This window comes from Acomys minous, assembly GCF_964271855.1.
Source record: "Acomys minous genome assembly, chromosome: 6".
Taxonomy (NCBI): Eukaryota; Metazoa; Chordata; class Mammalia; order Rodentia; family Muridae; genus Acomys; species Acomys minous.
In genome coordinates, this window is record NC_140487.1 from 87877177 (window position 1) to 87899551 (window position 22375).

At 36.9% G+C, this 22375-nt stretch overlaps 1 protein-coding gene across 4 annotated transcripts in view; it reads left to right on the top strand.

Moving 5' to 3' along the window:
• TUT4 (terminal uridylyl transferase 4) overlaps window positions 1–22375 on the top strand; it is a 114954-nt gene that overhangs the window by 22734 nt on the left and 69845 nt on the right. For all 4 annotated transcript variants that reach the window (XM_084784532.1, XM_084784531.1, XM_084784533.1 and 1 more), the window contains 7 exons: window positions 42–917; window positions 5354–5517; window positions 11253–11369; window positions 14719–14896; window positions 16776–16864; window positions 18856–18907; window positions 22208–22277. In XM_084784532.1, the coding sequence (XP_084640658.1) occupies window positions 134–917; window positions 5354–5517; window positions 11253–11369; window positions 14719–14896; window positions 16776–16864; window positions 18856–18907; window positions 22208–22277 (1454 nt within the window). In that variant the 5' untranslated portion in view covers window positions 42–133. The remainder of the gene's footprint in view (window positions 1–41; window positions 918–5353; window positions 5518–11252; window positions 11370–14718; window positions 14897–16775; window positions 16865–18855; window positions 18908–22207; window positions 22278–22375) is intronic.

Here is a 22375-nt window from a genome sequence, read left to right on the forward strand (position 1 = left end):
TTTAAATAACAGATTTTTATTTTTATCTTTAAATCCTATAGTTTGCTTGCCTAAAATCGATTTGGAGCAGTTCATATACCTGAGATCTGCCATTTTACAGTATCAAAATTGGAAAGAATCAGATTTTCAAATAATGGAAGAGCCTAAGACTTCTAAAAGCGAAAATCATGAACCAAAGAAGAATATTATTTGTGAAGAAAGCAAACCAGTTAAAATTATAACTAATCAAACCTTGAAGCCTAGAAATGATAAGTCCGTGACAGAAATTGGAACCAGCTCTCCGAATAGAAATAGTAGTAAAAAAACCAAGCAAAATGATATTTGTATAGAAAAAACAGAAGTTAAATCATGTAAAGTAAATGTTGCCAGCGTTCCAGGCCCTAAAGATTTGGGGTTAGTACTTCGAGATCAAAGTCATTGCAAAGCGAAAAAGTTACCAAATTCACCCATGAAAGCCCAGAAGGGATCTTCACAGGCAAAATTAGAAAAAGTACCTAGTTTACAGGCAAAAGCAGAAAAATTACCAAAGTCACCTAATTTACCAGTAAAGTCAGAAAAAACACCCTGTACAACAGTAGCAGCAACAACAGAAAAAGCACTTAGTTCACAGAGGAAAGAAGAAAATGAACCCATTTCTCAGATGAAATTACAAAAGACACCCAGCTCACCTTTAGAAACAGAAAATGTACCCAATTTATTGTTGAAAGAAAATATGAAGCAGGCAGAATCACAACAGACTGGAAAAAATCTTACAAACTCCTTTGTTTCTGTGGACAAAAGGAATAGTGAAGTTCTACGGGGAGAAAAACCGACTCTGGAGAACGTATCACCATCTCAGAAGCAACAGACACGGCCAGATAATGTTGGTGATTCTGATGACAGTGCTTCAGGAATTGAAGATACAGCAGATGATTTGAGTAAGTATAAACATACATAATGTTTTCCACAAGTTTCATTGTAGGCAAGATTTTCTTAAGTTAATGTTCTTTTGTAGCTATTTCTGGTTTAGCTACTTTTTTTGTTGTTTGTTTTTTGAGACAGGGTTTTCTTTGTGTAACAGCCCTGACTGTCCTAGACTGGCGTTGTAGACCAGGCTGCCCTTGATTTCAAGGATCCACCTGCCTTTGCCTCCCGAGTGTGGTTTAGCTACTTTAATTAGAAAAAGTTGAAAACAGAAATAAGCAAAGCCTTTCTATTTTTCTTTTTTTGTGTTAAAGGCTGTGTACATAAGAGTTCAGTGGGTTTGTGAATGTATGTACTCTGCTTACTTACTGATAGCAGAGATCTGTCTTACCTTTGTGCTGGACAAGGACGAGTGTTCTACCACTGGGCTACACCTCTGGTCTTCTACACTAGATTTTATTTTATTTTTTAATTGGTTTATTTATTTATTGGTTTTTAGAGACAGAGCTTCTCTATATAACAGCCCTGGCTGTCCTAGACTCACTTTGTAGACCAGGCTGGCCTTGAACTCACAAAGATCCACCTGTCTCTGCCTTCCGAGTGCTGGAATTAAAAAAAAAAAAAGACAGTAACATTGCGTAGCACAGACTAGTCTTGAACTATATAACTCAAACTGGCTTAGCACTCTTTTTTTCTTAATTTTAAAATTTATTTTTAATTATGTATATATATGTGTGTGTGGGTGTGTGTGCATGTGAGTTGTGTGTTTTTACATGTGTATTCAGAGGCAGAAGGTTTTGAATTGCATGGATATAGAGTTACGCATGGCTGTGAATCATTTGATATGGGTGCTAGGTCTTGAACCTGGGTCCTCTGGAGGAACAGTGTGTGCTCTTCATTGCTGAGCCATCTCTCCAGCCCTAGCTAGGGAAAGTTAAACAATTTTTTAAAAAGATAGATTTATTTATTTATTATTTATACAGTGTTCTATTTGCATGTAACTCCTGCAGGCCAGAAGAGGGCATCAGATCTCATTATAGATGGCTGTGAGCCACCATGTAGTTGCTGGGAATTGAACTCAGGACCTTTGGAAGAGCAGCCAGTGCTCTTAACCTCTGAGCCATCTCTCCAGCCCTAAACATTTTTTTGTTTGTTTGTTTGTTTTTTGTTTTTTGTTTTTGGAGACAGGGTTTCTATGTGTGTAGCCTTGGCTGTTCTGAGCTTCTTTAGTAGACTACGCTGACCTTGAACTCATAGCAATCCACCTGCCTCTGCCTCCTGAGTGTTGGGATTAAAGGTGTGCACCACCACACCTGGTTATACATTTTTTAAAAAGAGGGCTATATTATTGTTCTTTTTCATGAACTACAGAAAAAGCTTTTATAGCTCTATAATAAAAGTTGCTACAGATTTCCCAAATATTAGGAGATAATTCCAAATACCACATAGTATATCATCATTTGCTTACTACTTAACACTTACCATGCAGGTTGTGACATTGTACTCATAAAACAGAAACAGGTGGATCTCTGTACATTCAAGGCTGGCCGAGACCTTTTCTTTCTTTAAAAAAACAAAACAAAACAAATCTTTTTAAAAAAATAAACATCGTTTTATTTATACGTATGGATGTTTTGTCTGCATGCATGTCTGTGCACCACATGAGTGTCTGGTGCCTATGGAGGCTGGAAGAGTGTGTGAGAGCTCAAGGAACACAGACAGTTGTGAGCTACCTTATGGGTGATGGAAACTGAATCTGGGACCTCTAAAGGAGCAGCCAGTGTTTTTAACTGCTGAGTCATCTCTTTAGGCCCCGTCCCCCGTCCCCCGTCCCCCCCCCCCCCCCCTTGAAAAAAAGCTCTTTCTTAGACTGAGATCTCATAGACCAGCTTTGGGAAGAGATAAGAGAAAGTCTTGGTGGTTCTGAGGCAGGGAGAATTGAGCTGGCGGGAACAGTTAATTAAAGGAACCTACTGTTGGCGAACAATCAGTTAAAGAAACTAATTGTTGAGGAGAGATTGAGGAATTGAGGAGAAAAGAATTATTGAGGCCCAGGCATAAATTACAAAACTGAAAGATCTTTTAGCCTAGAACTTTATTTTTCTTCTCTTCCCTTGGGTCAACCCAATACTTTATTTAAAGTGAAGTTTAATCTTTTCATTACAGATTACATCATGATTTTTAAATCTTTTACAATCAATAGGGCATCTAAAAATCAACAGAGCAAGAAAACAATCTAGCAAAGAAATACAAACAGTTATGTATAACCTACAATAAAGCATATAGCAAAAATCAAACAATGTCTAGGCAGTAGTCAGTATGGCCTGACCAATCCCAAACCAACAAGTGTGCTATCCATCTTTATCCAAGTAAAGACTAACTGCCAAGAGGTCTTTTATTGTGAAATATCTGTAAATCATGACCTTCCAAGCCATCTTCTATTGCCCACAAAGCAGATTCTAAAGAAACTTTTGATTTATTATGAGAACAAGTTGTACTTTTCTACAACTAACAATATCTAACCAGGTACTGTTACGTCAAAGTCCTAACTTTCTTTGAAGCAGTTTCTTCCTGGCTACTCAAAACAGTCAGAGCCAAAACTCTCTCAAGCCTTTAGCTAGCTGCCTTCTTTCAACATACTCTGTGGGAAAAAGTTTTCCAGTGTAAATTTTATTAGGACTGAACTCATAGTCAAAGTGAGAAATAGAGAAATAGGAGAAAAAGCAAATTTCAAAGTAGTTTTTAGGTAAAATTATTCCATATATAGACATGGACTATAGAAAATGTTTAAGGACCATACCATGCTGATCAGCCGGAGATCTTTGGAACTTTGTCAAGCAAAGCTTCAACAGCTGTTCTGGATGTTTAAAGATCATTCTGGCCAGTCGGAGGTCTCTGGAAATTTGTCAAGCATAGCCTCTATAACTTGTCCTCCTGTCTCTGACACAGAGGCATTATTTTAACTTAGTAATGTTTGAGAATTTGTGATTTTTATAACATTCTTAAAAGGAAAAAAAAGATTTATTTAGCTGGGTGTAATGGCTCAACCAAGTGGATCTTGAGTTTGAGGCCAGCCTGGTCTACATAGTGAGTTCCAGAACAGCCAGGGCTATGTAAAAAGATGTGATCTCAATAAAGAAAAAAAAGTTTTATTTTGTGTGTATGGATTATTTGCTTGTGTATTACCCCTGGAGACCAGAAACGTGTCAGATCCTTTGGAGCTGAAGCTACAGACTGTTGTTACTGGGAACTAAACCTGAGTCTTCTATAAGAGTAAAAAGTGCTCTTAGCCACTGAACCAGCTCTCTAGCCTGCTTCTTATAACATTTTATTTAAGAGTTTGCTTCTTGTTCTAGACAGTCCTATGCCCTTTGGTAAGAAATATGCCACTTACAAAGACTGTTTATTTGTTTAGAAAATAAGAGCTTTAGTATTGCGCATGCGCGCGCGTGCACGCGCACACACACACACACACACACACACACACACACACACACACACACCACCACCCTTCTATCCCTACAGTTACCTACCTCAAAATCAACCAACCAAAGGTGAAATTGACTATCAGATTTTTCTAATAGTTGGCTTTTGAAGATAATGGAGTATTTTATTGATTGATTATAAGCACTGGTTTAAAATTTAAAAAATGATTAATTTTGTGCTTGTGGGTGTTTTGCCTGCATGTATGTCTGTTGTATCTTTTTTTTTTTTTGGCCTGGTGTTTATGAAGGCCAGAAGGCATCAGATACATTGGACTGCAGGTATAGATGATGTGAGCTGTCACATAGGTGCTGGAAATAGACACTTGAAAAGTAGCCAGTGCTCTCCCTTTCCCCAGTGTTTCTCTGTATAGCCCTGGCTATTCTGGGACTCACTGCATACACCTAGTTGGCCTTGAACTCAGAGGGATTTGCCTGTCTCTGTCTACCCAGTGCTGAGATTAAAGGGGTATATTGTTATGCTTACCTGCCACCAGTGGGCTTAACTGCTAAGCCATCTATCTCTTCAGTCCCTTAGCACTGCTTTTTAAAAGGTTAGATTTATTCATTTATGTATGGGTGTGCACATGGCATATGTGTAGATCAGAGGACAAATTGTGGAAGTATATTTTCTTCCTCCATATGAGTCTTGGGGACTGAACTCAGGTTATCCGCCTTAGAGGCAATTGTTTTTACTTGCTAATCCATCTCATGAGCGCATCATGCGTGCGCGCGTGTACACACACACACACACACACACACATATATCTCACACATAAACACACATAATACATATTATATGCACATATATGTATCTATATTATATATTAAACATAATCTAACAACTTGTACAACTAAGTAGCATATAGGGAAAGAATCCTCCTCCCCATAGTTAAATGTTTATTTTTTTAATTCCTAATTTTTAATAACTGATTTAATGATAACTAAGCAGTTGCTTTTTTTTGTAGGTAAAATGAAGAGTGAAGAGTCCAACAAAGAAAATTCTTCTGAGATGGATTATTTAGAAAATGCCACTGTGATAGATGAATCTGCTTTGACACCTGAGCAGAGGCTAGGCTTGAAACAAGCAGAAGAACGCCTAGAAAGAGATCACATCTTTCGACTTGAAAAAGTATGCTATATTATGTTAGTTACTGAGGGAGTATATGCTTTATAATTTTTCCAGAGTGTAACACTTCACACTTCATATCTCTTAGACACCCCACCCCCCATTCAGCAAATACACTTGTAAATCCCCCCCCCACCTTTTTTTTTTTTTTGAGACAGTCTTACTATGTAGTCTTGGCTGGTCTGGAACTCATTGGGTAGATGAGGCTGGCTACAAGCTCAGAGATCTACCTGCTTCTGCTTCTGCTTCCTGAGTGCTGAGATTAAAAACATGTCATTACATTAATTTATTTAGTTGACATTTATGTATTGTAGGCATTAGCAAACTACGGTCTATCCCCTTTGTTTTGTTTGACTATGGCAAGATGCATGTTACCTCCCTTTTTGTAAACATTTATTGGTATAAGCCACGCTTGTTTTCGTTATATTTTGTCTATGGCTACTTCCATGCTGTGATGACAAAGTTAACTGGATACCAGTGAGACTATATGGCCTGCATAAAATATTTACTTATTTTGTTCTTTCCCCCTTTCTGTGCCTTTTATTTTCCCTTTTTATTTCTGCTTTTCCCTTTCCTTTGCTTCTTCCTTCCCTTCCATTTTCTATTTTTTCCATCTTATGACTGTAGCCCAGGCTGTACCTTATTATATAGCAATGCTCTTGCCTCAGAGGTTCCTGAATATTGTGATTATATGAATGAATGACCTGCCTTCCTAGTATTTACTGTTTTTATTCTTTATAAAAATGTTTATTTAAGTTTCTAATTATGTATGTGTTATCTGTGTGGTAATGTGTGCATGTGGGTGCTGGTACCCTTGGAGGCCAGAAGAGGGCATCAGATGGAGCTGGGGTTACCTGTGGTAGTGAGATGCTTTAAATGGATTCTGGTAACTGAACTTGGGCCTTCTGTAAGAGCAGTACACACTCATAGCTACTGACCCATTTTTTTCAGACCCTATGGTTTCTTTTTTTTTAAAGCTTAAGATATTTACTAAAATAAAATGCTAGTTTGGTTGATACAAAATAAATTGTTCATTGATGATTTATTCCCTTATTTAGTAAATATGAAATGTTTGTTATGTGCTAGCAACTGTGCTGGACATTGGGTATATATTGATTAAAAATTGCATGTTTCTTTCATTAGAAGTTAAAAGTCTAGCTAGAAATGTAGTTCTTTAGCAAAGCAAGGCCTAGCAAGCAGAAGGCCTTAGGTTCAGTCCTCACAAAAGTTATTTAGTTATTCAGATTGTTTAAATTATTAAGTACTACTATACAATTTGCTAAATTCTTTTTTTCCTTATGTTTACTGAATATTATAAATAAGAAACTATTTTATTGGTATTTTGTGTCTGAGTGCTGATTAATTAATTTCTTAACTTGGAAACATGTAGAGAAATTTTAATTCAGAACATGGCTATTCTGGCAAGAAATCACATCCAAAGACCTTCTAGGTCTGTGTGATTGGGCTGGAATACAGAGACACCATTAATCCAAGGAGACAGAGGAAAACAGATCTCTTGAGTTCAAGGCCAGCCTGGTATAGAGCAATTTTCAGGTAAAGAAAAGCTTAGGTCCAGTTGTGGTGGTACATGCCTTTAATCCCAGCACTCAGGAGACAGGCATGCAGATCTCTGAGTTCTGGTTTAGTGCTGTTTAGGGAGTTCAGTTGAGAGTAGGTTGAGAGGGAGAGCAGTAGAGTTGAGTTCAGGGCAGTTACAGAGACAGGTTGAAGGGAGAACAAGTTAGAGACAGGAAAAGACAGAATGAGCCAGAGATTGAGAAGGAGCCAGAAGATTAGAACAGATTGCTAGAGTTAGTTTGAGGCCAAGCAGGGCAAATCAGTGAGAAACTGAGAGAAGCTAGTTTGAATCAGTCAGCTTGGAGAGGAGTTTGAGCTGGTACCGGTGAGTTGAACCAGCCAGCAAGAGTTCAGAAAGAGGTGAGTGATGGTGGCGCACACCTTTAATCCCAGCACTTGGGAGGCAGAGGCAGGTGGATCTCTATGAGTTTGAGGCCAGCCTGGTCTACAGAGTGAGTTCCAGGACAGGTAGAGTTGTTACACAGAGAAACCCTGTCTTGAAAAACTAACCCGCCCCCCAAAAACAACCGTCCCTTAAAAAAAAAAATCCAAGGAGTTGACTATGCATTAGTAAGTCTCAGAGGTTGAAAGTATTCTAGGCCTGGATTAGATTGTACAGAAGCTGGAAGCTTCCAGGTCTAGGCATAAGTTAGTAGACAGAGGGAGTAAGTCTCGAGACAACAGTTGCATCAGGAGAATAAAAGTTACTTAACAGAAACACAGCTATAGCTGTAGCAATGAAAGAAATCACTAGATATTGAAACATCACAAATGAAACTACAGAGTAATACATACTTAAGGTGTTTATAAATACGTACACAAAGAAATAGGTCATTATTAAATAGAGGAATGACGGTAATAGTATGATTTTATGTAGTTTAGAAAAATATAGTATGATTTTATGTAGTTTAGAAAAACAAGATACCTAGATTGACTAAAGAAATTCTTGTTTTGTCTTGTTTGGTATTTTACTTATTGCTGTATAGCATTTGGTCCATGAATAGAGTTAGTGTGCATCTTAATAAAGCACGGTTTTGGAATTGGCCAGGTTTGCCACTGCCACTTACTGGTGGGTAACAATATTCTGTTAAACGCTTACAAAAATACACACACACACACACACACACACACACACTATATTTTTGGGTTTTCAAGACAGGATTTCTCTGTGTAGCTTTGGCTATCCTCAAATTCATAGAGATCTAGCCGGGGGGTGGTAGCACACACCTTAGTCCCAGCACTTGGGAGGCAGAGGTAGGTGGGTCTCTGTGAGTCTGAGGCCAGCCTAGTCTAAAAAGTGAGTAGTCCAGGATAGTCAAGGCTACACAGAGAAACCCTGTCTCATAAAACAAAAAGAAAGAATCACAAAGATTCTCCTGCTTCTGCCTCCCTGAATTTTCAGGTATGCGCTACCACACCTGGCTGCTCTCTTCTCTTAATGGGTACAGGTGTTTTGCCCTCATTTGTGTGTCTGTGCATCATGTAGGTGCCTGGTGCCTGCAGAGGTTGGAAAAGGGTATCAGACTGGATTTAAAAAAGACAGTATGAGCCGCCATGTGGGTCTTCTGGAAGAGCAGCCAAGTGCTCTTAACCTGTGAGCTATCTCTCCTGCCTCCTATTCAAACTTTTCATACCTCAGTTTCTTCATCAGTAAAATGAAAGTGGTGAAAAATTAATTCCTTAGGATCAGGGCAATTGCTCAGTGGATAAGGTGATTACTACACTAGCATAAGGATTAGAGTTTAGGTCTGCTAAATCCACATAAAACCAGATGTGGTAGTATGTGTCTGTATTTCCAGCGGATGAGAACAGTAGAAGCTCACAATCACCTAGCTTAGTAGACATGGTAGTGAATAAGAGACCCTGCCCCAATCAAGGTAGAAGGTGAGGAATGACAGCTGAGGTTGTCTTCTGATGTCCACACATGCTCTGTGGCCCACACATGCCCAAATACACATGTGTGTGGGCATCTATACACACCATCTAGATCTCGGAGCTGTTGTGTTAGGATAATGCAAGTGAAGTTTTTAACATAACATACAGTATATAATAGGTACTAAGAAAAGGTTAGCTACTCTATATCCAGGTCTATATTTAATTGTTACATAAATATAGACATAGAAGCAGGTCTCTGTGATACGCTATCAGCTGGAATACCATCCTAGCATTCTGCCTTCTTACTCAGTGTTATATGAAGTTGGGTTTCCCCCGCCCCACTAAAAGAATCTATACATGTTCCATCTACTAACATTTTGTATCACAAATTCCACGACTGCCTTAGTGACCTCATCAGTGCTTATGTTTTTATAGGTATTAGGTATATTTATTTTCAGTTTCTAAATTCAGCTCTTTTACTCTGCCACTTTAACTCTTGGTTGGATTATTGCAGTATGCTAAAGACTATAAATGAGTCTTTTCTGTTCTTAGAAAACAAACGGTTCTTTTAAAATACAGACTAGAGCTGTATATTTATTGTTGCCTCTGGGAAATAATATAAATTCATTGTTAGTAAAATGGAGAACTCTCACAGTGTTAAAGTTAATAGTAATTTATAAATGTTGTTAGTTTCTAGTAGTCTGTGGTAGGAATGTTGCTACATTTGATGCAGGTTTCTTATCTAAAGAACATCATTTACTGAGGCTGGAGAAATGGCTCAGTGTTTAAGAGTCCTTGCTATTCTTACAAAGGACCTGGGTTCAGTTCCTAACATCTACGTTGTGGCTCACGACTATCTGTAACTCAGTTCTGGAAGACCTTGACGTCCTCTTCTGGGGCCATGGCACACATGTGGTACACTTAAATATTTGTAAACAGAATGCTCACACACATAAAATATGAATAAATAAAATCTTTTAAAAAATATATATTCCCTGATGAGAGACCTTTTTTGTCAGGAGTTGCACTGAATATTGAATATTAATCTGAAACAAAATAATGTTACTGGGGCTGGAGAGATGGCTCAGAGGTTAAGAGCATTGACTGCTCTTCCAGAGGACTTGAGTTCAATTCCCAGCAACCACATGGTGGCTCACAATCATCTATAATGATATCTGGTGCCCACTTCTGGTGTACAGGTGTACATGCATCATAGCTATTGTATACATAATAAATAAATAAATAAAAATTCTTTTTTTTTTTTTAAATAATGTTACTGAAGTTTCAGTGTATGGCAATAGAAACAGTGCTTTAAAAAAAATTTTTTTTTTTTTTGAGACAGGGTCTCTCTGTGTAGCCTTGACTGTCCTGAACTCGGCTCTGTAGACTAGGCTGGCCTCAAACTCACAGCGATCCACCTGCCTCTGCCTCCCAAGTGCTGGTATTAAAGACGTGCACCACCAACCGCTTGGCCTAAAATCTGTGTTTTAAAGTTTTCTTTTTACTTAATGTGTATATGTGTTCTGTTAATGCTTATTATTCTTATTTTTATTGTAAAAAATATTGACTCTGGATTCAGATATGTATGAACTGAAATTCATTATGTGCTTATCAGTACCATTTAATCCATGTGAAGTTCCAAGCTCCATGTCTTTCATATCTATAAAATGAAAAGATTATTAATCTTACCTGATTTTTAAGAATTAAAATGACAATTTATATCTGAATATTTATATCTAGCAAACACTTAGTAATTATAATTATTGTTCTATTATTTTGAGAAAACAAAATCATGAGTGAAGTACTATGACTTGTACTTTAACATGCCCAAATTGTTGTTCCTTCAGAGTGGCAGCCTTTGAAATTCTCTTCATTAGCTATAATCTCAGAATACTCAGAACAAAGTACTCAGAATACTCAGTTAAGTTTGAAATTGATTTTTGGGACAACATTGGAATAAGATTTAAGGAGCAAGATATTAGATGAATAGTAAACCTACTTAGCTAGCATGAATTTAGTACTTAATATCCTATAATGGCTCTTCTGGAAAAGCTAACTATTTTGAGAATATAAGTACTGGTTTTCTTTCTTGTTGTGCTAGTGGGTATCTTGACTTAAGTGCTAGCACATGCTAAGCATATGTTCTACCACTGAGCTACATCAGCAGCCACTCAGTCAGTGCCTATTCTAGTCTGTAACAGTTATATAATCAAGTGTTCACTTATATAGACCATCATTTACTCCTTCGCTTACTGAAAAGGTTATTTTAAAACTTGTTTCTTCAGCGATCACCAGAATATACCAATTGCCGTTATCTATGCAAACTTTGCCTAATTCACATTGAAAACATCCAAGGAGCACATAAACATATAAAAGAAAAGCGACATAAGAAAAATATTTTGGTAAGTTATCTCTTTTAAAAATTATTTTTACTTTTTGAACTCTAAAAGTGATTAGGCAATTTTTAAAGTTATGAACCTAAGAGAGAGGCATGCTTTGTGTCTTCTGTAAGTAACTGAAATGATAGTGTTGAAAGCTTTCATCAACTTCTTTAGTGGTTAGAAGGAATTTTCTAGGAGCTAGTTTGATCATGTTAAAGAATATTGATTGATAAAATTAAAATTGTCAGGTACAGTTAGTTGTCTATTTCTTCAGCATCTTATAATCCCAGCACTTGGGAGCCAGAGGCAGGTGGATCTCTGAGTTCGAGGCTAGCCTGGTCTACACAACGAGTTCCAGGACTGCCAGAGCTGTTACACAGAGAAAACCTTGAGATTTGTTGAAATACTGTGTGTGTGGGCGGGGGCGGGCAGGGCGCGGCCTACCTTATTCCTTTGAGATATGGTCTCTCACTGACCTGGAGCTAGGCTGCAGGCCCGGAAGTCTTAATCTTTCTGTCTCCATTGGTATGCTCAACCATGCCCAACTTCTTAGATGAGTGTTGGGAGCTGAACTCAGGTCCTCATGCTTGCTCACCAAGTTTTCTTTTCAGTCCCCAAAGGTATTTTTATTTTGAGAATTCTTTCACATTTATTGTCATTTATTTTGTGCACATGGGTACACATGCCTTAGTACATGTGTGGAGGACAGCTTCCAGAAATCAGTTTTCTTCTTCCACCATATAGATTCTGGGATTAAGCTCAGATTGTCATGATTGGTGGCAAGTTCCTTTACCCTCTTCACCATCCCTCTTGCCTTCTAAAAGTCTTTGTTTGGCCTCAACTCAGAGATTGGCCTGCCTCTGCTTCCTGAGAACTAGGATTAAAGTTCATCATCAGCAACACCCCCCCCCCCCCTCAAGACAAGGTCCCTCTGTGTAGCCTTGGGTATTTTGGAACTTCTCTGTAGACTCAGAGATCCATTCGTCTCTGCCTCCTGAGGGCTGGGATTAAAGGCGTGTACCACCACTGCTCAGCTTCAAGAGCATGTCTTAATGTAGATTTTAATCGTATAGGGTAAGAAAATAAAGGCTTTAGGAAGTAAGGCATACCCAAGAGCATAGCTTTATTATCTTTGTAACAGCACATACAGTATTTGAGTGAGTTTGAAGGTACTGTCTTCAAAAGGTTGCTAGTAGAACCTAAGTATGATCATAGAGTGGTTCCTTTGGGGCACCTGGCAGTATTACAGTTGATAGGGTGAAAGGCTATAGAGATCTTTTAAAAAGTTAATCTCTCAGTCTTTCTCTCTGTCTCTCTCTTTTCAGAAAATGTCTATGACAGGAATGAAGTCCTACTCAAGATCATACACATTTAGGTCTTCAGCCTTGTTCCTTGCTATTTTAACATAAAATATTCATATATATGAAAAGAATATTATTTCTCTGCAGCCTTCATAGCAAACATTTATTGTGCTGGAGTTTGACTTCTCAGTAAGAGGCTTCAGCTAGACTCTGGGATGAGGTGCCCTTTCTACCTCCTACGTCCCTGTTAATTTCCTTGTCTTTCTGTCTTTACTCACACATTCTACTATTTATTCTCTGCTTGCCAGCTAGTGGTGAATAAGATAATCATGGTTCCTGGCCTTAGAGTTCCTAATAATTGGTGAATAAGGGTTTAAGTTTAATGAGTTCTATTAGAGGGAGAAATGTACAAGAATATTTTTCTTAATCTATAACAGGGACGTTTCCCTGGAAAATGACCTTTGAGCTAAACTTTGAAATAGTAGTTTAAAAAGCAAAAAAGTAAGTGTAAGGCATTAAAGCATCATAAAGAAAGATCTCTGGAGGAGAGTGGACATAGTGTGTAAGGATGTGAAGGTGGAAGGAAAGAACTAGGAGGAAAACAGTATGACATGAAGATGGAGAAGTATAGACCATACAATCCTCATAAATTTTGCACTTCAGAATTTGCAACTTTTAAATTATTTTATTAAATTATCTCATACAGATTTGAATAGAGTACTTTTCTAAGTATATTGGTATGTTAACTAATTAATTTTCTCTTAAAAATTGTAATACATAGCCCAGGTCTCAGCTCAGATAACTTCTAAGAATCCTCTTACCTGATCTTCTTAGAAAATTTGGGTTGTTGTCATTTGCGTAGAAGCTCTTGCATAGTTGATGGTGAAACCTGATATTCTACATATACTGTGTGTATATGTTAGGGAACGACCATTTGACTTGGTCTTGCCCATGTTGATTAGATAAGATTGGTAACTTTCTAATCTACCTAAGCTCTTTGTTGTTACGGAATCATTAGCCAACTGTTGAACCTTTGTGTTAGTTTTGATGTAGAGCAGTTTTTAAAGTGTTATGTTTTTCTTTTAAAATTGTTAGTTTTGAGCCAGGCTCACTGGTGCATGCCTGTAATCCCAGCACTCGGGGAGGCATAGGCAGGTGGATCTAACTGAGTTCGAGGCCAGCCTGCTCTACAAAGCAAGTCCAGGACAGCCAAGGCTGCACAGAGAAACCCTGTCTTGAAAAACCAAAAAAGAGCTGGGCGTTGTGGCGCAAGCCTTTAATCCCAGCACTTGGGAGGCAGAGGCAGGCGGATCGCTGTGAGTTTGAGGCCAGCCTGGTCTACAGAGTGAGTCTAGGACAGCCAAGGTTACACAGAGAAACCCTGTCTTGAAAAACCAAAAAAAAAAAAAAAAAGTTATTTTTTATATTTATTAATATATTTACTTATTTACTTATATGTGTAAGTGTGTGCCTCCTGTCTGTGGAAGCCGGCAGAGTCCAGGAGAGGGCATTAAATCCCTTGGAGATTGAGCTATAAAGGCCGTGAGGCCCTGGATATGAGTGCTAGGAACTGAAATGAGGTCTTTCACAAAAGCAGTGCATGCTATTTTTTTTTTCCCTTTGAGATAAGGTTTCTCTGTGTAGCCTTTGTTGCCCTAGAACTGTCTCTGTAGACCAGGCTGGCCTTGAATTTATAGTGATCACCTGCCTCTGCCTCCCAAGTGCTGGGATTAAAGGTGTGCCACTATCGTCCAACTAGTCCACATTCTTAACCACTGAGCTCTCTCTCTAGTTCTGGTAAAGTAAAAAAATAATATAATTATATAATTATAATCTCAAAAATTTTAAATTGTTTTAAAAAATCGTACTAATAAACTCCCTTGCTGTACCTTTCATTCCTTGAATCCTGTGTCCTAAAAGCAATTGTTTTTCTTTGGCTCAATTACTCAATTATTATATGTTTTATTTTGCATGTATAAAAGGTGAATATTTGTTATTTCTATTCTTTCTTAAGTATAAGATCCTTAAAGTAGATACTTTGTTATTGTTGTGAAACATTATACTAACAGGAAAAACAGGAAGAAAGTGAACTTCGGTCTCTTCCATCTCCTTCCCCTGCGCACTTGGCTGCTTTAAGCATTGCAATTGTTGAATTAGCAAAAGAACAAGGAATAACAGATGATGACCTCAGAGTCCGCCAGGACATTGTGGAGGAAATGTCAAAGGTGATAATGACATTTTTACCAGGTACCAGAACCATTTTATATATTTAATTCCTAGAATCAAAAGATGTTCCTTTACTTCATTATGAAGTAGGGTAAATTTCTTAATGTATATCTTTTTTTTTAAAAAGTAGATGAATTTGAGTGTTTTAGGAATGGCCTTTTTTTATGTGTATATGTGTATGCTTATGCCTGGGCATATAAGCATGGAATTAGAGGACAATTTCTTTCCTCCCATGTGTGGTCTTGGATCTACCTCAGGTCCTCAGGCACCAAGCACCTTTACCATTTCACTCTTTAGGAATTGCTTTTATTAAATTATTTCCTTTTAATTAAAAAAAAGCATAATTTTGTAGTATGAGAAAAAGATTTAAAAATGTCAAACATAGGTAATTTCTTACTGGTAAGATATATTTTACATTGGTCTATGAGTGTCATGGTTTTCTTTAAGATGGACTTTACTATAAAAATATGTATGTGTATGTGTGCACACATGTACCTGGTGTCTGTGGAGGCCAGAAGAAGGTATGAGATCCCGTGGAGCTACAGGTAGTTGTGAGCCTCCTGCTGGGGGTGCTAGGAAGTGAACTTGGATCTACTGTAAAAACAGCAAGTGTTCTTAACTACTGAATCATCTCTTCAGCCCTTGAGTACCATTGATTTCTTAGTGGATTTTACTGGTTTTTTAGTATTAACATTCTAACATCACTAAGTAAGAGTGCTTACTTACATTACTGCTTAATGGTAAGGAAAAATAAAAGACTTGAGAGAATTTTTTTGGGTTCAAGTTTATTGTATATATTTATATATAGGCTGTTGTCCATCTTTTTTCTTTTTAATGTTGAGGTAAATGTAACTTAAATGATTAGCTATCATTACATATAGTCGTACTATAAGATTCATAAGAAATAATTATGAAGTGGAAAAATGGAACTTCATTTCCTGTTCTTTTCTCTAATAATGTTTTTCTACCTAAGTAATGCATTGAATACTGATTAGAATTGTTGAAAAGTAATTCATAATTACTTTAAATACAGGACTTTCATTTATATGATTTTAATGATACAGATAACATTTAGGCATTTTCAAGTTTGAATAGTTTACAACTGAATGTTAATTTTCTAAGAAAGTGATTCTGCCTGGTCAGTACCATTCCACATACTATTTTCTTGTGCTCTTTGGTGTGATCTTTTGAAAGTACGTCTTGTTTTTGTAATAACACATATGATAGTCTTCTGTTTATCTTGTACTAAGAACTCTTGATAGCCACTAAGTTTTTGTGTTTTAAGTTTGCAGCATCACTTGACTTCGAGTTACTTTGTATTTTGAAAAAGCATTTGTATTGAATGTTCTTTTCTAAGGTTGGTTCTTATCTAATTATCTAAAATAAAACATTTTTGACAATAGCACTGCTAGAGGAGTAAATATTTTTAGATTGTTTCTAAATGAACTGTTTCAATTTGAACACTGAACTTTTATCGTAGTTTTTTCTCTTGTTCTTTGTTCTTGTTCCCGTAATTGGGAACATTTGTTATTTTAATAGATAAGTTTTGTGAAAGTCATTATGCCAGAATTAAAATATATGGGATTGAAGTAATGTGTGGTTGTCTGCATGTTTTTAATTTATTTGTTTTGATGTATGTGTGTGGGGGCCAGCATGAGTTTTATGTGTAGTACATGTGTATGAATGCCTTATAGGTTAGAAGAGGCCATTAGATACCCTGGAACTGGAGTTACAGATGGTTGTGAGCTCCTGTTTGGGTGCTGGGAATTGAACTCTGGTCCTCTGCAAGAACACCAAGTGCTCTCAACTGCTGATTCATCGGTTTAGTTTCCAGTTTTGTTTTGTTTTTTTTTTAACATATTTAAAGTTTTATGGTTTTGTGTTTTTTCATTTATTCCAGAGTGTTCACTGAGGTTGTATGGTTCATCTCTGACAAAGTTTGCTCTGAAAAGCAGTGATGTTAATATAGATATAAAATTTCCTTCCAAGGTAAGTAATTAAAAAAGAACCGTCTCTTTATGGTACTTAATTAGTATTTGCTAATTTTATTGAGTTACCTTTTTAGAGAATGGGTAGGAGGAAAAAAACCGTTTGGCTTATGGGTATTACTATGAAGACTAAACAGTGTTTTTAAAAGTTACTGTTACATTTCCAATAGATAGGGAGAAAAAAGCCAATAGAAGAAAAGCTGCTGGTGTTTGAGCTTGTTGACTAGTAGTACTTCGGGTAAGCAGTGTTGGAAAGTAGAAAGATTGAAACCAGAAGGCTGGATTTAAACCTTGACAGAGTAAAAACAGATTACTTGATCTTTTTGAAAATTGTTTTCCTCAATTTAAAAGCAGAGCTAACAACATTTAAAAATTACTTTTGCTTTTTTGAGACAAGGTCTATTCTGGTCTGGAACTCAGTATAAAATTCAGGCTGTCCTTGAATTTATGGTAATCTTTGTGCTTCTGCCTCTTGAATGCTACTGTTACAGGCATGCACCACTACATTGCGCCATAATATGCTGTTTCTATGGTGTATGTTATCTCTGGCTTCCAAATGAGGGGTAATGTTTCTGTTTCTGATACAGAGAGCCCCTGCCTATGTCTGCCAAGTGCTGGGATTACAAGTGTGCTTTATCACACCTGGCCCAGTTTTTATGTTAAATGAGATGAATATATATATATAAAAATCTCCTGATAAATGATAAATACTTAAAAGAAGTAGTAGCTAGGTAGTGTTCTTAGAAACAATGTCTAAAATATTGAGCACAACACTGCTTATTTTTGTCAAATCACACATTTAAACTTATCAGGCAAGGGCTGGCACGATGTCTCAGTGAGTAAAAGTGCTTACCAAGTAAGTAAGCCTGATAACTGGAGTTCAATCTGTGGTATCCACATCAAGTTGGAAAGAGAACTGATTGTGCATGCTGTTTTCTTGCCTCCACATGTGGGCTGTGGCATGCACCCCACCCCATCACACACAGTAATACAATTTTTAAAAAGGTATCAGTCAAAATTTCATGTTTGTTTTCAGGTTTTTATTGCTGTGATAAAACACCAGAACTAAAAGCAACTTGGGGTGGGAAGGGTTTATTTCATCTTACAGCTTGTATGTAGTTCATCCTCCAGGGAAGTCAGGACAGGAACTCAAGGCAGGTAGGAACTGAAGCAATGAAGCAGAGGCCATGGAGGGGTGCTGCTTAGTGGCTTACACCTCATGGCTTGCTTGATCTGCTTTTTTATAGCACCAAGGATCACCAGCCCAGGAGTGGCACCACCCACAGTAGTAAGTTGGGCCCTCCCACATTAATCAAGAAAAAACCAAACCAAACCAAACCAATCCTGCAGACACTCTAGTGGTAATATTTTCTTAATCAAGGTTGCCTCTTCCCAAATGACTTGAGTTTATGTCAAGGTTACATAAAACTAGCCAGAACAATGTTTAATGTTTTCTTTTTTAATACTTTTTTGCTCAAAGATGTTTTATTTGAATGAAAGATTGGCATTTAAATTTCTAGTCTAGGGATGAAAGGATGGCTCAGAGGTTAAGAGCACTGTCTGCTCTTCCAAAGGTCCTGAGTTCAATTCCCAGCAACCACATGGTGGCTCACAACTATCTGTAATGAGATCTGGTGCCCTCATCTGGTGTGCAGGTGTACATGCAAGCAGAACACTGTATAAATAATAAATAAACAATTCTTTAATAAATAAATGAATAAATAAATAAATAAATAAATAAATAAATAAATTTCTAGTCTATTTAATAGTCCCTTGGCAAACTTGTTTTTATTTTTCTCTGAGCAATAGTTCTGTATTTGTTGTATTCTACTTCTCTGAACAAGATTTGACTATGTAAAAGTAAAATTACTACCCTGATTTTCAATTATTTTAAAATATAAAGAATGATTTTGTTAAATGTTATTCTTTAATTAAGTCAAATTCTTACTAAATGCCCTGCTACTTGTCCTTTGTTTTAATGAAATATTTTAGATGAATCATCCGGATCTTTTGATACAAGTGCTTGGAATTTTGAAAAAAAGTGGTAAGTTCATTGTTTTTTTCTTCTTTTATAAGAATTTATTTTTATAAAAGTATATGCACTGTGTTGTTTACATATGGCTAGCCAAGTTAAAATGCTACCATTTATGAGACTGCCTATATGTGTATATTTACTTAATAGGTGTACCTGGAAATGTAATTTACCTATTGCTTAAGTCAGATATACTGTGTCAAAGTTAATAATTAAAATGCATTAAGAGCTTTGGATAATTAAAAAATACATTTTAATACAATGGTTTCTTATCTGCAGGAGTTACTTCCTTCTGTATTTATTTCAGTGCTAGGTTTGGAACTGAGGGCCTTGAGCTACAGTCTAGTCACTCTCCTAGTTTTGCTTTCTTTGATTTCAGTTAACCTGCATTCAGCCACAGTCTGAAAATTAACTTGGGACGTTTAAAAAACAAGCAATTCCTTATTTTAAAAAATATACTTGTTTATGTATATGAGCATCTTACCTGTATGTATGTATGTACACCATGTGTGTGCCTTGTGCCACAGAGATCAGAAGAGGGTGTCGGGTTCCCTGGAAGTAGAGTTATGGGTGGACTGGATCTGTCATGTGGGTGTTGGGAATTGAGCGCAGGTCCTGGTTAAAAACAAGGACTCTTAACTGCTCAGCTGTCTCTTGAGCCCTTCCTCATTGTAAAGCTGGGTTCTGTTCTCAGCCACTCCATCCCCAGTCTGTTAGTAGCTGTCCAGTTATCCGATCACTAGATGTTCTGAAGTACTGTGTACAGAAAGAGTCCACTTTCATAGAACTTATGTTGTAATTGTTTTGTTCTATTTAGTTAGCCCTGCCAATCTTTTACAGTGCCTAATTTATATATTAAAATTTGTCAAATGAACATATGATTAGGAAAAAGCTAGAGTTTCAGGATTTGATAGTGCCTTAGGTTGCAAGTATTTATTTATTATTTAGAAAGTATCTCTTTAAGTAAAAGGGAACTACTATGTTATGGGCATTTCATGTGTAAATGAAGACAAATAGACTTGTCTTCATCATATGGAAAAGTCAGTCAAAGAAAAGTAGAAAGATACAGAATAAAGACAGTGATACACACTTTATTTCCACTTATCTTTTTTGTTAGTTTGTTGTTCTTTGTTTGTTTGGGACAAAATCTCTCTACACAACCTTTGTTGTCCTGGAACTCCTTATGTAGACCAAGCTGGCCTTGAACTCACAGAGATCCACCTGCCTCTGCCTGTTTAGTGCTGGGACTAATGGAATGTGCCACCACACCTGCCTGCTGTCTTTCTACTTGAAACATGATAGTAGCCCATGTAATCACTGTGTTATATCAGCTGAATCATACCAGGTAGCTTTTCCATGTTACTTGTCCGGAATGCTTTTATAAGAAAAGAAGATATTTACATAGGTAAAAATACTTTCAAACACAATACAAATAAAAAAGGAGTATAGTGTTTTGAACCAAGCCCAGTTTATATGTTATAAACTGGTAATTAATTGGCTCATTCTTTTAAAAAATATATATATGTATGTATGTATAGGTATGAGTGTGTCAGGCTTGGAGGCACTGGCCTTTATCAGCTGAGTCATCTTTTTTGTTTTTTTTGTTTTTTTTCACGACAGAGTTTCTCTGTATAACCTAGGCTGTCTTGGAACTCACTCTGTAGGCCAGGCTGACCTCAAACTCACAGAGATCACCTGCTACCTCTCCCTGCCGAGTGCTGAGATTAAAGGCTTGTGCCAACACCACCTGGCTCAGCTGAGTTATCTTAATGCCCATTTATAAGCTTGACCAGTGTCCTGGGAAATTAGTTTTTAAGGAATGATAAGGAATGATGTAGAAATATTTTAACGAAGTTGCCTTCGCTAATAAATACTTGTGTCTAATTACACACAAACTTAAAAGCATATTACAAATAGGTAGACTTAATGCTTTTGCCTTTTGGGGCTTCCCGAGAAAGTGTTCAGCCTATTATAACCTTTTCGGCTGGGCGTGGTAGTGCACGCCTTTAATCCCAGCACTCAGGAGGCAGAGGCAGGTGGATCTCTGGGGGTTCAAGACCAGCCTGGTCCACAACGTCTAGGACAGCCAAGGCTGTTACACAGAGAAATACTATCTCAAAACAAAACAAAACAAAACCCTAAAAATAAATAAATAAATTGTCTTTTTTACATGAGAGATAATCTAAAGTCTTATAATACAGGCTTAAAAGTCTCTGATTTTTAAATTATGTTTTACTTACTATCCTCATTGTATCTTCTAGAAACCTGTAATCTACAAGATTTGTTTTAATATTTGTGTTTCAAACTCCTCCTTGATCTTTTTGTTTCTTGTTACTGCCATATCCACTGTGCTTAAATACATTTCTGACGTAATAAGTTCCCAGTACATATTTTTAAATCAGTCATCCCATCAGGTACCGCTGAGATTTTTTTTTTTTGTTATTGTTAATGTTTTTCCAAATGAAATGTCAGTTCACTTATCTTAAGTGGATATTTAATTTTTTAAAATTAATTAATTTATTGTATATGAGTACTTTATCTGCAGAAGAGGGCATCTGATCACATTATAGATGGTTGTGAGCCACCATGTGGTTGCTGGGAATTGAACTCAGGACCTTTGGAAAAGCACGCAGCACTCTTAACCACTGAGCCATCTCTCCAGCCCCAGATATTTAATTTTTAATTTAAATTTATTTTTTTACACCTGTGTATGGTTTTTTTGTTGTTGTTGCTTGTTTTTTTTTCCTCTCTTTCCATCACATGGGTGTTGTGGGTTGAACTTTTCCTGTTGGGCTATATCCCCAGACCCTGAAGTAGGCATTTATGACATGAGATCTACTTTGGTGGTAGACCTCAGGGTAGACATATGCTCCCTCCCTGCTAATGCCTCCTTGGAACCTTCCATTAGATACATTTTGGAGGTATTAATTGGGTGAGGCTAAGAGTTCTATTTGAATGGGAAAGCATACTTCTACTATGGCGATAGCCCACAGAAGTAAGTGATGTTCCCTCCTTGCTGTATATCTGTGAAGTCTGAATATTTACATGGAAGTATTCAAACTTTTAGGGATGTTAGAAGCCCTTTCCTTTTAAGCTGCTTCTAAAGTTCAACAGTATTTGAGACTATACTTGAGTTCATACAGATGACTCCAGAAGATGTAAGAGATTTTATGGGGTTCATTTTCATAATGAGAAGACTGAGTTATTCTACAGAATTAATGAGTGATTTTTTTTAAGAGTGAAACTTTTACTGTTTACTATAAATACTTAGAGATGTTGATATTAACTTACTTTCCCTTCTCTTCTTATTAGCATTATATGTAGACGTGGAATCTGATTTTCATGCTAAAGTTCCTGTTGTGGTGTGCAAAGATCGGAAAAGGTTGGTAATGAAGAAATAAGGTATTTATAAAAATGAACAAACTCGGACTAAATGGCTCAGTGGGTAAAGTGCTTGGAGCACAAGCAGGAGGACTTGAG